General features: G+C 28.8%; 1 protein-coding gene across 2 annotated transcripts in view; it reads left to right on the top strand.

Annotated features, from left to right (window-relative positions):
- Positions 1-17,249, top strand: part of LOC145240040 (fibrillin-3-like) — a 671,777-nt gene that overhangs the window by 606,364 nt on the left and 48,164 nt on the right. For both annotated transcript variants that reach the window (XM_080103628.1, XM_080103629.1), the window contains 4 exons: positions 2,337-2,456; positions 6,337-6,459; positions 9,362-9,481; positions 15,038-15,160. In XM_080103628.1, the coding sequence (XP_079959754.1) occupies positions 2,337-2,456; positions 6,337-6,459; positions 9,362-9,481; positions 15,038-15,160 (486 nt within the window). The remainder of the gene's footprint in view (positions 1-2,336; positions 2,457-6,336; positions 6,460-9,361; positions 9,482-15,037; positions 15,161-17,249) is intronic.

The following is a 17,249-nucleotide window of genomic DNA, read 5'->3' as shown; positions in this document are numbered from 1 at the left end:
ATTTAAAACAAAAAAGAAGTGTTTTTAAAAATTTACCTGTAAAGTTCGAAGTTTAAAACCTTCTTTTTTTTAAACCACGTTGTTGTTTTTTTGTTTTTTGTTTTTAATGAAACCTTGATCTTTGCTCCTTTATTTGAAAAAAAAATTAGGGTTTGAATTACATTTTTCGAGTAGTTATAAGCTTGGAAAGACAGGGGGTCGAATTATTCAATATTTTTTCACCCTTTCGTAAGGTCAGTTTCGGACACACCTATCGCAGCCCACAGACTTTTTCATCAATGAAAGGTTGATATATTAACTTACTCGAGAATTGATTGTTGTCTTAGCCATAAAAATTACCCGTGTTATTCAATTTGGCGACCCCCCCCCCAATTACATTTCCCGGTTCCTTGTTTGCTTCATTTCAATATTGAATTTAAATATCATAAATATTGAATTTAAATATCATAAATATTGAATTTAAATATCATAAATATTGAATTTAAATATCATAAATATTGAATTTAAATATCATAAATATTGAATTTAAATATCATAAATAAGAATATTCGGAAACTGATCATTTTTTTTTTCAAATAAAATATGTTTATTTATATATTTGTTTTAGATTAATATATTTACTTACGGTTATGATTTTTTTTCATTTTCGCACAATGTTTTGATGAAATGCATTTCTTTTAAATATAATAAATTAGAATATTCGTAAACAGCTTGTTTATTTTTTTATAAATATACTTATTTAACTTTTTTTCAAATATTTTTAAATATTATCTACTGAATTCGTATTTAGTTTTATTCATTTTATTTTATATATGTGAAAAAGATTGCTGAGTTACCATCCATCCATCTTTATTGTTCATACGATTTTACATTTTATATTCATTATTTTCTGTGAAAATGTGTCTGTAAAGAAACATATATTATTTTGAAAGAAAAATTGTATGTAAAAAATCATGACAGCAAATAAATATTTTATTTGAAAAAATAATGAAAAATTAATAAAAATAAATAAACATTTTATTTTTAAAAAGTTATATGCTAAAAACCATAAAAGTAAATAAGATATTCGAAAAATAATTATAGGTGAAAAAATCATGACAGTAAATAAAGATATCGTATTTGAAACATAATTATATGTAAAAGAATATTTTTAAAATTTATGTCAAAAATCAAAAAAAATAAATACACATAATTATATGTGAAAAATCATAACAGAATATAAACATATTTGTTTGAAAGAAATTATATGTAAAAACCATAAAAGGAAACCCCTATTTTATTTGAATAAAATATGTGAAAAAATCATAAAAGGAAATAAACATATTTTATTTTAAAATATGTGAAAAATTTATAAAAGTATATCAATATATTTTATTTGAATAACATAATATGTAAAAAAAAATCATAAAAGCGAATAAATATATTTTATTAAAAAAATCAAAAAATAAATAAAAATATTTTATTAAAAATATATATTCAAAAATCATAAAACATACATATATTTCATTTGAAGTAAATTATATGTAAATATCATAAAAGTAAATAGATTAATTTTATTTGAAATAAAATATATATATAAAAGCATAATAATAAATAAATATATTTTATTGAAAAGAAATTATATGTAAAAATCATAAAATAAAAAAATATTTTATTTGTGGAAATATGTGAAAATTTCATAAAATAAATAAAAATATTTTATTTTAAAAATCTATGTCAAAAATCATAAAATGAAATAATTTGAAAATAATAATATGTCAAAGAAAAAAATAAAGTAAAGAAATTTTTATAATTTGAAAAATTATATGTTCAAAAAATGATGAAAATAAATAACCAATTTTATTTGAAATTAAAATTATATGTCAGAAATCATAAAAGTAAATAAACGTATTTTAATTTTTAAAAAATATATGTGAAAAATTCATAAAAGCGAAAGATAGTGTGTGAAAACTTTAAATAAACATTTTATTTTTAAAAAATACTGTCGGAAAAAACATAAATGTAGATAAAACATAAATGTAGATAAACATATTTTATTGTAAAAAAAATATTTGAAAAATCATAAAAGCAAATAAAAAATCAATTTACGTATATTCTTGATTATTATATTTAAAAATAATATTAAAATAAACAAGAAATCGTGGAACGTATTTGGGGGGTCGCAAAATTGACTAACACTGTCTATTTTCTATGACGTGTGATTACGTAGACTACAAGAAAAGGCCCCAATAAGTTAATATGCGTGATTGTCAAAAGTCGTTATATTATCCAATTTTTTTATATTTAAAAAACATAATCTGGAAATATCGAGTATTTATCATGTTTTTCTTTGTCAGACGAGAACGAGTGCGTGACTGAAAACATTTGCGGCCGAGGAACTTGCACAAACAAAATTGGCGGATTTTCTTGCTCTTGTGAAGATGGTTACGGCCCAGGACCCGACGGCATATGTGAAGGTAAGATTTTATTTAAAGCCGGCGGTGACGATCTCTGCGAAAGTTATTTTATGTCCTTTACACCTTCATCGTATCTCACACTTGCATTTCACACACATATACACATATGAACACATGTAGAACCATACACAAATATACACACACACATATATATATACATATATATATATATATATATATATATATATATATATATATATATATATATACGCATATGAAAAATTTTAGAAAGATGAGATGGAGGCAAAATATTTTCCCATGTTTTTGCACATAAGGAAAATGGACTCCATACTATTCATATTAAAGTGTTTTTTAATCAATACCTCTGACGATAAGCTATTATTGTGAAAATTTTCAAAGACATAATGCTTGAATTTGTCCGAATAGTCTTGAAACAATTGTAACTAACGATAAAATACACTATTTGTTGTTATCAATATATTCTTTGATGTCTTGATTTTGTTAAAACAATATATATATATATATATATATATGTATGTGTATATATGTATATATATATATGTATGTGTACATATGTATGTGTATATATGTATATATATGTATATATATGTATGTATATATATATGTATGTGCATATATGTATATGTATATATATGTATGTGTATATATTTATATATATGTATGTGCATATATGTATATGTATATATATGTATGTGCATATATGTATATGTATATATATGTATGTGCATATATGTATATGTATATATATGTATGTGCATATATGTATATGTATATATATGTATGTGTATATATGTATATATATGTATGTGTATATATTTATATCTATGTATGTGTATATATTTATATATATGTATATATATATATGTATGTTTATATATTTATATATATGTATATATATGTATATATATGTATGTGTATATATGTATATATATGTATGTGTATATATGTATATATATGTATGTGTATATATGTATATATATGTATGTATATATATATATGTATGTGTATATATGTATATATATATATATATGTATATGTATATATGTATTGTAAGCCGTGGTGAAGGCAGCCTTTCTAGGAGAAGCAAATCTCTAATTTAAAAAACCATAAAGCGGATGACCAGTACCCGCATTAAGCTGGTCTGCAGTTTAATTTGTTGCTAGCTATCTTGCTCTTGCTTGTTGCTGGATCTCAACATTTTGAACCGAGAGAGAGACTTAGCTGTCGTACAAAGCTAAGACTCTGTAACATCATATTTGTATAGATACTCCCTCAGACATTTGGAATCATGGATTTTAAATGTCTGAGGGAGTGGCACTCGTCTGTTAAGACGTTGCAATCATCATATATATATGTGTATGTATGTGTATATATATGTGTATATATATGTGTATATATATGTGAATATATGTATGTGTATATATGTATATATGTATGTGTATATATGCATATGTATGTGTGTATATGTATGTGTATATATGTTTGCATGTGTATATATATATGTATATATGTGTATATATGTATATGTATGTATATGTGTATATATATATATGTATATGTGTATGTATATATATGCATATGTGTATGTATGTATATATATGCATATGTGTATTATATATATGCATATGTGTATGCATATATATGCATATATGTATTATATGTATGATTACTTCAGTTAATCACATAAATTAATATACGAAAGTATAGATTTATGCGCAAACTTTATTTACTTCAACAGTGCTCAATACGTAGGTAGAGCTAGGTAGTAAGTTATAAAATATATATGACAATTTAGCTACACAGAATATTCCGCGTTTCATCTGACAACGACAACCACAGTAGAAATAAAAATAAAAATACTAATAACGAACAAGGTAAAAGCAACTGCAGATCCCGCAGACTTTGCCCACTTCAAAATAAATGTCTAACCAAAACCATAGTTTACCAGGCCACAATATTTGCGAAGGAAACCCCGAATAACAAGAAATATAACGTAGGTATGACTTCCTTGGATTTCAAAACCCGATATTATGACCACAAAAGTACATTAAAAAAAACACCGAATGAAAACAACTCTAGCAAACAAATACTGGGAACTCAACGAAAGCGGACGTTCGCCGGTAGTAAAATGGAAAATAGTTAGACAAGCAAACACATGTAGAGACCTAGACGATCCATGTAGATTATGCATTCATGAAAAAATTGCGATCCTATACTTTAAAGAACCCCAACATCTATTAAACTGTAGGAGAGAAATAGTGAACAACTGTGTTAACAGGATAAACTTTACTCTTACAATTTTAAAATTAACAATAACAATAGAAAATAAACAAACAAAATAAACATACATGTACATAAATTATCAGATATATATATACATACATACATACATACATATGTATGTATGTATGTATGTATGTATATATATATACATATTTAAATAAACTAACATTAAAAAAACATTTAACCTATGTTTAAAAAAGGTCAGGACGCTCCCTACTAAAATAGCACACACAAGGGAAAGCGTGAACCAGAGGTCAACTGAGCCTTTGTCCGGTAAGTGCCTGCTCATTGGCTGATTAGGAAGGGTGCGGTAGAAACTAGAATGATGATTGGCTAACTAAAAACTCAATAGAAGGTGCATAAAAAAAACAGGAGACAACTACAAAATCCTCGCATAAGTCTTATGAATCCTAGCGTCCTAGAGTGGATGAAACGAGGAATATTCTGTGTAGCTTAATTGCCATATATATTTTATAACTTACTATGCATATATGTATGTATATGTATATATATGTGTGTGTATATGTATATATATGTGTGTATATATATGTGTATGTATATGTATATTTATATATATGTGTAGATATATGTATATTTATATATATGTGTATATATATGTATGCATATGTATATTTATATATGTGTATATGTATATTTATATATATGTATATGTATATATATGTGTATATATACGTATGGATATGTATATTTATATATGTGTATATATATATGTGCATATATATGTATGTATATTTATGTATATATGTATGTACATATATATATGTATGTATATTTATGTATATATGTATGTATATATATGTGTATGTATATGTATATGTATATATGTGTATGTATATATATGTATGTGTATATATAAGTATTATGTATGTATGTATGTATGCATATATATATATATATATATATATATATATATATATATATATATATATATATATATATATATATATATATACATGCGTGTTTTGAAATCAGTTATTTGAGGTGGGTGGATTGCAACCACTACAATAAGTAAGTGTTTGTATGCATTTTTTGCAGACTTTACATATTTCCATTTCCTTCTTTTTTTTTTTTTCCTTCTCCAAATCCTTGTCTTATCATATAAAAAAAACTTTCCAGCGGCTTTTTTGTCTCTGAAGAATTGTTTCGTTGGTTTTCGGCTCTTATACGAATACATAAGATATATATAATAAAAAATTATATAATATATTCATTATATTAAACAGTATATATATATATATATATATATATATATATATATATATATATATATATATATATATATATGAAATTTATTTAAACAAACATTGATGGCTACATATGTGCATACATGTTTCTGTAATCATCCGCGTTGGGGGATTACGTCTGCAGGCCAAGAATTATCGTCCAGAACTCTCGATGTATATATATATATATATATATATATATATATATATATATATATATATATATATATATATATATATATATATATGTATATATATATATACACATTGCTGATCAAAACTTTAAGACCACTTAAAAATCAAACTCTTCTTACTTAAGATTACCAATACTACAATCTATGTTCTTTCTTTTGTTTGTTTCCTTTTTCCAGATTTGAACGAATGTCAAACAGAATTGAACAAATGTGCTTTCCGTTGCGTCAACACACCGGGTTCATTCCGATGCATTTGTCCGATTGGCTACAGGTTGGCAGAAGATGGCATTCATTGTGAAGGTATAATTGTCTCTTTTGTGCGAGTGTGTGTGTCTGTGTGTTTTATTAGTATTTTAATGGAATATGCTCTCACGAACTCGTAGCACTTGCCCTTAAGAAACTCTTCTATTGTAATAGTTTCTTGCTTTAATCTACTAGACTTTGGAATTCTCTCCCTGTTTCCTACTTCCATTTAACAGTACTACTATGTTAAAATTTAAATGTAATGTGAACAGACATCTCTCTTCTCAACACCCAACATAGTGCTCCTGTAGGTATGGTTCCAAATAAACCCTTACGTCCAAGTGACAACATGGTTTGTTTGGAGTGAATAAAACTAAAAACAGTGACTCACTTGGAGTTTCTTTCATATTTGATGTTTTGTTCATGCATGGGTGCTTGTGTAGATTAGCGATGTTTTAAACAAACACATTTCAAGTGAAAACATTATTACGTGCTTACGTGTGATGTCGAAATTAAAATAAATTCCAAAAATCACGAAAAGTTATCCAGGAGAAAAATAATTACGAATAAAATTAGAATTTATCAAACTGTCCAGTTTTATCGTCTGTTTTAATGTGGACATGTTGTGCGATTAATTCTGTATGACAGACTGGCTTATCTTCCTTGACTCAAATTGACTAAAATTGACTTTAATTATGGGTCCTACATTTTTCAGCACAAAACATCAGAACCTGTGGATAACTTTTTTGTTAAAATACATCTAGCACATCAACTGAATCATTTTTTATATATTTTTTTTAATTATACTAATTTCGACATGACACGTAATGTTACACCTGAAATGCGTTTGTTAAAAACATAACCAAAGTATCCTCTACCTCTATAAGTCCACCATTCGTCCATGTATGGAGTGTTGTTGTCACATTTGGGCTGGTGCATCTGCTGCTAGTTTCTCACTCCTGGACGGGGTTCAAAAGAAAGTCGCCAATCTGATAGGTCCTAAACTATTATATAAACTTCAACCTCTGTCCTATCGACGAAATGTTGCATCCCTCTGCCTATTCTAATATTAGTATTTTAATGGTGAATGTTCTGACGAACTACAAGCAGTTGTAACCCCTCGACGTAAATACCCTCGACAAACCTGACAAGCAGCAAAATCCCACCCCTACACAGTAGAAATCCTAGATGTAAGAAAGCTTTCTACTCTAATAGTTTCTTCCCTAGAACTGCTAGACTTTGGAACTCCCTTCCGAGATTCTGCTTTCCCAACTGTACTGACATGCAGAAGTTCAAGTGTAATCTGAACAGACATCTTGCTGCTCAACTCTTTGCATAGTATCCCTGCAACTTATGTCCCCGATAGTAGCCCCCTACATCAAAGTGGTATTGTGCCTTGTTTGGGGCGAAAATGGAATTACAAAATGTTTTAATCTATACAAGTAGTATATTAGAAATCGATGTGCGAGACGAATAAGCTACCCCTTTGTTTTTGTTTTGTTGTTTTTATTTTATTCGTTTCATTTATTCTTTCTTTTTCTTCGGTTTTCAATTTTTTCTTGGATGGGAACATCGGATTTTTACATCAAAATGCGATTCGGATGAATGCTAAAAAGCAACTGGCTGTAATTGCTAACCTTTTTCTTTCTTCGCTTCATTGGGATTCGCTTTCTTTGTTAAGCAACAAGTTTTTGCAGCAACATGTGAACTGAAAATATTTTCCAAACAATAAAAATCGTTTCAAACTGCTACCTAACAATCCTACAAAAATTCTAAAAAAATAACAATCCTACAAAAATTCTAAAAAAATAACAATCCTACAAAAATTCTAAAAAAATAGCAATCCTACAAAAATTCTAAAAAAATAACAATCCTACAAAAATTCTAAAAAAATAACAATCCTACAAAAATTCTAAAAAAAAATAACAATCCTACAAAAATTCTAAAAAAATAACAATCCTACAAAAATTCTAAAAAAAATAGCAATCCTACAAAAATTCTAAAAAAATAACAATCCTACAAAAATTCTAAAAAAATAACAATCCTACAAAAATTCTAAAAAAAAATAACAATCCTACAAAAATTCTAAAAAAATAACAATCCTACAAAAATTCTAAAAAAATAGCAATCCTACAAAAATTCTAAAAAAATAACAATCCTACAAAAATTCTAAAAAAATAACAATCCTACAAAAATTCTAAAAAAAAATAACAATCCTACAAAAATTCTAAAAAAATAACAATCCTACAAAAATTCTAAAAAAATAGCAATCCTACAAAAATTCTAAAAAAATAGCAATCCTACAAAAATTCTAAAAAAATAGCAATCCTACAAAAATTCTGAAAAAATAGCAATCCTACAAAAATTCTAAAAAAATAACAATCCAGTGTGAAATTCTACAAAACAATAGAACAGTGGTTTGACGAACAGAAATTTAGAGTTCTACATGCCATCCAGAAAGTAAACTCACACACACACACACACACACACACACACACACACACACGCACACAGGCAACGGAACTTTGATACGAACCTTTAGTATTTCGGCACTCGTGCACTTATTGATCCGTGCTGAAATAATAATGTTTTTATTTAAAAAGCCATTCTTAACATGGGGAGGGGAAGGGTGTTTTGTACCTATTCTGTACTTTAACCTTACAATTGAATAAAAAAAAAACATATCATAAAACTTTAATGAAACTTGGAAATACGATTTAAAAAATAGTGCGGATCAGTAAGCGCATTAGCACCAGTATTTCTTGTTCAAGAACTTTAAAACTCTTCAACAGATATTCACTCATACATTATTTACAATTGTCTGAACTTTGCTTGGGGGTTGTTCTTTTCTATGGAAGATCATAAAAGCAATAAATGTATTTTTTTTATCATTTGAGATCATTACTTAGATTTGACTTCCAACTTTTTCTTTCTTTTTCTCTTTCCATACAACACTAAGATGTTGATGAATGTCTCACCAACGCCAACAAATGCCGCTACAATTGCAAGAATTTGGTCGGTTCTTTCCTCTGCGTCTGTCCAGAAGGGTATAAATCAGTCGGTGTCGACCAGTGTGTAGGTAAGTCATTCAAGTCATCCACCGTTCAACCCTTTTAAATGGGTCCTGCAATTAAAAATGAACACAAAAACAAAATAAATATGAACAGAATGTTGTAGTACGCTTGAAGCATTGTGTGTAGTAAGGAGTTGTGTTAGAATATCAAATCAACGGAAGTATGATTTTGAGTTAAATTTTTCTGTTCTATTTAGTTTGTTCGTTGTTTATCGTTTTGTTCCTATGTATATCAATGCATTTCATTTATGGTAACAATGTATTTCTGTATATAATCTTATTATTTACTCTTCATTTTTACTGTCTTTATAGTTTGTTGTAGGCCAACTATTAATAAATGAAATGTCTTAATTCTCTCTTTTATTTTACAACATGTGCATTACTGCCAAGGTAATACGTAGTGAATTTTAGAAACGCCTAACATGTTCAGAAAATTAAATTATCTACCCATGCATTATTAAAATATGTTTAAATAGATTATCAAACAGTTATTTTTTTTTCTGTCAAATTTAAAACGTTCAGAAATAAATTAACAATGATATATTAATGTAATCATTTTTTAAGCTTTAAATAGTATTACAATATGAAAAAATATATGCAGAGTATTTCTACACTAATGTCTCTCTCTCTCTCTCTCTCTCTCTCTCTCTCTCTCTCTCTCTCTCTCTCTCTCTCTCTCTTTCATTGTGCATTTTGCGATCTACATTTTTGTAGTGATATCAGCACTATTTTCCTACGCGTAAGGATTGGACCTTTTGGCCTACGAACACAGTCAGAAACGACGGTAATTGGGAGCTGAATAACATAGCCTAATTAACGTATCAAAACGTCATGTTGTTAATAAAACGTTAATAAAACAACAATGTCGCAAATCATTTAATCACCCCACTTTAACATTATAATGTCTGAATCTTGTTTTAAATGTTAATCTGTTTTATTCTCCATCTGCACACAAGACCATCAGTCCAACATCCTGTATTCCATAGCATACTTTCCATTTGAAGATAAAAAACATACATACATTTTTTTTTAATCTGTTATTTACCTTGTGGATGAGAATCTGTCAAAGTTTGAGTTAATATTTCTGTTTTCTGATAAAGTTTCACCGGCGCAAAATTGTTGCTCAGTTTGTGTGCATCAGTTAGAAACGTTTGGTTGGACTGTGGAGATTCAGTCAGTTTGTCCAAAAAAAATCCCAAGACTCTCCCTTAAAAGTTGGCCAGTTGTTTCTGCCATTTAAAAAATATCACACAAGCGAGAGAAAAATGAAATAAATAAATAACAGATATTTAAAGCCATTTCTTTTATAAAAAAAAAACAATAATTATCATGTTGTAGTTTACTAGAAGCATTGTGCATAGTGTGTAAAGAGTTGTGTTGACTATAACAATGCAGTTTTGGAGAAAAACTTAGGTAAAAGGCAAGGTAAAAAGAATGACAATATTAAAAGACTTCAATAATTTTCAATTATACAGTATTTATTTACCAACGTTATTTCTTGAACCGAGAAGTTTTTTTTTTTAATTTTCGAGATATACCTCATCTTCAGAAAGAATTTTAAATATGTAGTACTATTCGGGTGATATTTTGATAAGAGTTGAATTAAAATGATTTCTTAGAATAAATACAAAATTCAAACAAAACATGCATTACAACCAGGCTTTTTAACGAAAACATGAAATTCTACTTTTTAGGGCAATTACTTAATAAACAGCTTGAAAAATGTATAATTAAAAAAAAACAATGCAATTTTGTAAAAAAAAAAAAAAACACACAAGTGGATATGAGAGAAATTAAACAGCAGTAAATGAAAATAATGAAAAATTTCAATAATTTTCGATTATTATTTATTTATTTATTTATTTAACGTAATGTGTCGAACAATAATGTTATTATGTTGTTATGTTCCTTGAATTTTTCGAGATAAACCTCTTCTTCAAGAAGGAGTAGAGTATGTATAATCTCTTAGTGTTTTTGTTTTTTGTTTTTTTTGAAGAGCTGGAAATTATAGGATGTCTGTCGTATTATATATATACGGTACAATCACGTTGACACACCGGTTCTCGCCAGATCACAAGAGTTAAGCAACGTTGATCCTAGTTAGTATCAGATGGGTAACCATTTGGCAAGACTAGGCGCTGTATGTACCGCGCCAAGTAGTAAAAATTTCCAGGTTGGTATCTGGGAGCAAGCAAATTTACTGGGAAAGATGCACCACAGTCTTAGTTAGAACATTCATCTAGGAGAAGGAAACTCTGATGTAAACACCTGCAATCTACTGTATACTCTGTTCTGACAGAGGTTAGCAGTAATATCAAAAAGAGTGGTTGGTGCTACACAAAGCCTTCACCACTATAAACAAATCATCTGTGTAGATTTCCGAGCAACTTTGTTGTTGTGGTGGAAGTTCATACGTCGAAATCGACGGGAGAGTCCATCATTATCAGCATGAATATATATATATATATATGTATATATATTTAAATATGTTTATAGATAACTTAATTTTATGCACGTAAAAATATTTAAATAGATATTTAAATAATAAATTATTTACAAATAATATGTCCCAAAAATATGGGGGAGCGACTAGAATATAAACAAAGGGCAGATAGCCTCTCCCTTTAAAGCACTCAGGGAGTGGGAAAAAAACATCACAGAATTGCTTATAAAAAATAAATAAATCAACAATCTTAGTGGTGGACAAATGTTTGTTTAAATAGACATTTGGCGAGATAGTTTACAGTGGCCGCTCTCGTGGGTCGATTGGTAGAACAGCTGACTGTCAATACGATGGTTCTAGGTTCAATCCTCGGCTTGGGAGAAGTGCTAGTCTAGCGACACTGATGAGTTGTGATACAACGAAACAGGACTGTATGTCGATGACTACAAATATATATATATATATAGAGAGAGAGAGTATCAATAAAATAAGAAAACAAAAAACATATACTAATGTATATTCATTTATTCAATAAGGGTGATACATCAATTAGGGGTTAGTAAAGCCCCAAATCAATTTGCTGGGCTTTGCATTATCCCGATAAATCTCCTCTTAAAAAAATCGATCTTATTCTTATTTATTATATACAGGGTGTCCCAATAAAATGTATACACTTTTTAAATGACCATAAAACCAACATTTATTATAAGAAAGAAAAGTTTCATACATCAAAATACTCTGAACAAATATAGAAACCAGCTATCCTCTAATTTTTTGGTCCCATTTTTATATTCTCCTGAGTGCCGTTTCTCTATTGCAGTATTGCAGTATGGCGTATTTCTTAATAATACAGAGTGACCCCAATAAAGTGTATACACTCTTTAAATGGCCATAAAACCAATATATAAAGAAAAAAGTTTCATACATCAAAATACTGTGAACAAATATACGAACCCGGCTAATTATCGAAAGTGTTCAAATTGTTGGCCATTGTGGTTCATGAACAGCTGACAACAATCACTGATTGAATCGAAAACGTTCCTAATCAGTTTAATTGATATGTTGACACATCTTCTTTCAATGGTTGCTTTCAACTCAATCATTGTAGTTCGTTTTTTGGTGTGAACCTTGTGTTTAACATGCCCCCACCCCTACCAAAAAAAAATCCAGGGGGGTCAAATCCGATGAGCGTGGGCAGTACTCGATACTGCCTCTTCGTCCTAACGCCCACAAGGATGCTATGAGGTCATAACACCCTTAAAACTTCAAATGTATTAAATACTTATAAAATTTAAATAATACATATAATTATTTCTGGTGACGACAATGGAGGTGGTCCTGAATCACTAAGTGTCCTCATAACCTGATAAAACAGACATTCCTTTAATAAAAAATATTCGATTCTGATGAAATTAATGTTTAAGATTCCTTCGAGACGACAATGGAAGCAGTTCCGAATCTCTACATCATCCTCGATATGCCATATATATATATATATATATATATATATATATATATATATATATATATATATATATATATATATATATATAAGAGAGAGAGAGAGAGAGAGATTAAAAACAATAAGAATGAATCGAATTTAAGTGTAAATTGAACGTTACTGTTAAATATACATCTTTATTATCACGTGAAAGAGGCAATATATATATATATATATATATATATATATATATATATATATTTCCCCTTTTCCACGTAATAATAAAGATGTATATTTAACAGTAACGTTCAATTTACACTTAAATTCGATTCATTCTCATTGTTTTTAATATATATATATATATATATATATATTAAGTAATGTGATTTATAATTTAAAAATTTAAAAAAATTTTTTTTTTAATTTAAAAATCAAAATTTAATTAAATTAAAAATCAGTTTCATAAGAAGGAACAACAACAAAGTCAATTATCTGTACGATCGTTTCGGAAATCCGTGCTTTTTATTTGTGGTATACATGAAGTCACATAGAATAATTATACATAGTTTTTTTGGTAAGCACGGTCTCCTCATCAGCAAATTTAGGAGGATTTCTATTGAATTGAAAAGACACCAAAAATAAACCTAGCATTAAAAGTAAGGCAGATGAATCTGAAAAATTGAAGTAAAAGGTTTGGATATAAAATTTATAAGAAAATTAATAAGAAAATTTGTATAGGTTAGAGATAGAAATGAGTAGAAAAAATATATATATTTTTGAATTTACATAATAAATTTGATTTAAAAATATATATATATATATAAAGCTGAACATCTGTGTGTGTATCTGGTCACGAATAGGCTCCTATATGGTTGACTATTATAGAAAACTGATCACATATAATGATAGAAGATGTATCGAGACACAGGAATGGGTATGTTTGATCTGGCATAATGATGATTCATTAAAATTGTGGGGTCTGCGTACGCGCCTGGTCCACAAAGTATGGAAATAAAAAAATTAAAAATTAAAAACAAACGTTTGCAAGTGGTTTTGATATAGATGTACATAAGAACACTTTGATAAGTATGTTTTTACTTAAATAGGGATTGTATAATAAAATTGTGGGGTCTGCGTTCGCGCTTGGCCTCCATAGAATAGGAACAAACTTTAATAAAGACTTTTCATATCTATCTGCGTAAGTATACTTTGATAATTATGTTTCAGTTTGAAGAAATATGGTATAATAAAATTATGGGGTGTTCGTTCGCACCTGACCTCCATAGAATGGAAATATGTCACAAAGTTTAACAACGTTTTTTAATATAGATCCACAGAATATTGTGATAAGTGTTTCAGTGTGAACAGGTATGGTATAATAAATTATGGGGTTTATCTATTTTATTTTTACTTTCATCATATTTTGCTTTGGTTTTGATACCCCCAAATTCGAAGCTATCTCTTTACAACCCTTCCTTTTCATAACCTATCATACTTTCATAAATCAGAGTCCATTTTCTGTAGGCTGTTTTTGAACCCAGTCAACGACGGGTACTTTTGCTAGTATATATATATATATATATATATATATATATATATATATATATATATATATATATATATATATATAATATTGTAGGAAACTAATTGCTTGACATTTTGCTTTCTTTTTGGACAGATATTGACGAGTGCAGAAATGGAAACCCTTGTGGAAATGGTCGCTGTAGGAACATCAAGGGAGGCTACAGATGCAACTGTTATCCGGGATACGCACCAAGCCGTGATGGCAAAAAATGCTTAGGTAAATTTTTTTTCATCTTTTTCCCCTTGACACTCTCTCTCTCTCTCTCTCTCTCTCTCTCTCTCTCTCTCTTATTTTCTCTATTCTGTGATGTAATTGAAAAAAAGGCTCCATACTAAGATCAAACACATTAAGTAAATACTACTGGGAATCTAATGTTGTAATTCTGTATTAGAGTTTTTATGATAATCAGCGTTTTATTTTACTTTTCTTTTAATAAGGGGTCACCTTTTATCAAGACCCGAAGGCCACTCGAAGATTATGGCTAATAAGTGTCAGGTTGCCATTGAAACAACACTGTGATTGTCAGTATATTTGGTGTTTTTTTTTATTTAAGAGGTCAGTTCAACATAAACTTGTTCACGTTTAAAACGGCCATGTTATAGTTAGCTAGGCAGCATCCCGCAGTATTGTGTACCAGAGATATGCAGTTCTAGAAAATGAACTTTGTTCATGGAATTTATGTTTAGTTTTGTCACAGATGGATAAGGGAAATTGTTGGCAGTTGCTGTGGCTAGACGAGTGTATATTGCGAATATTTTACAAATAGGGTGATGACCATAGATAGATAGAAGCTTAGTTGAGTAGATTACCTTTTGAATGTCGCTAAAAGCTGAGATGCGGCTAACGTCCATAATGTGTTGGGTGAGTTGGTAATATATATGTTACCGTGACATAGGCGGACATATATTCGATGGGTTTTGACAGTATTTTGTGCAATTATTTAGTTTGAACTCATTTTCGCAAACTTACCGAATTCAACAGCGAGTACGCCGCCATTTTTCTTTTTTCAAATATACCGATAAACACTGACTGATTTTCGAAAGATTCCACGTTTTAAAGTGAGTAAAACCACTAAAAACCTTTGCAGATAGGAAGAAGAATAACTTATCTTGCCTTTGGTAACATTTATTTGTTATATATTTAATTTTTGACAACTTTTTCGAATCTATGTGTATAATCATACAAAGCCAAATAAACTTTCCCAAGCGTTTTCGGACAGATAACGGAAAGAACCGGAATATGCCGACGCACAAGCGCTTGAAGACAGAAAACTCAAATAACCCCCAAAAAAGTGATGTTAAACTTTTATTTTAACAAGAAAATGAGACTGAAAAGAATTATAACAAAAAAAAAAAAAGCTAAAATGTTTTTGTCATGTTTTTGTGGTGGGATTGGAAAGAGGCATGTGGTTAACCTTATAGCTGATTACCTCAAGTGAACACTTTCTCCCAAGGATATGGAACATCCAGCTGTTCTTGCTGCAGCTGCCATTGATACTGCAGCCAGTAAAATAAACAGCATCACACTTCACACGGCTTTTCATGTTTCTATTTTTCATGGCAGATCAAGGAAGACCCTTTCTGATAACACTCTAAATGATCTACGTACAAAGTACAAAAATTTGAAGGTTCTTATCACTGACGAAATCTTCATGACTGCCTATGAACGCTAGCTGAGAGTTTATTATTAAACAGCCTAAAATTCACATGTAACAAACATGAATTGGACTAAATACATAGTCAATTCGGAATGTAAAATAAATCCGAATTGACATGTTTCTATTTACTTGCCTCCCCACGATGGTATTGTAAGATAAAGGTCGGATCTTCATGTGCAGAAGACACTTAAAAAAATGAGTTGCCTGTTTACTAGTTTGTAACCTTATATTGTAAACCAATCGCATATATTAAAGTTCAATCTACTTTAATCAATTTTTGTAAACTTGAGTCTACAAGAGTTACTTCTCTTGTACTGTTAGCCAAAATCAGTCGTAGAACTGTTACCTATTTTAACCATTTAAACCCCTGTTTTGATATAAAATATTGAGCTGAAACAGCTAAATGACACTGTTTTATGACAAACGATGCCTTGCTTTTTATAATTCAGTACCATTTAAAACCCTCTATTTAGGCACAAGTATGAATTTTAGAAGAAAAATTAAAATTAGCCCCAAAAGGTGTTTTTCACCCATAAAACACACTGAGGCTCAAGCTGCAGAATTTTATCTGGGTCAGATATTACGTTTCAAGATGTATGTGTGATCTTGCTTTTTGGGTTTTATCGAAATCTAATGCTCGTAATGACC

This window comes from Euprymna scolopes, chromosome 19 (genome assembly GCF_053919585.1).
Source record: "Euprymna scolopes isolate OS-2025 chromosome 19, ASM5391958v1, whole genome shotgun sequence".
NCBI classification, from domain to species: Eukaryota; Metazoa; Mollusca; class Cephalopoda; order Sepiida; family Sepiolidae; genus Euprymna; species Euprymna scolopes.
The sequence above is the reverse complement of the archived record's forward strand: the minus strand, read 5'-3'. Positions and strand labels throughout refer to the sequence as shown.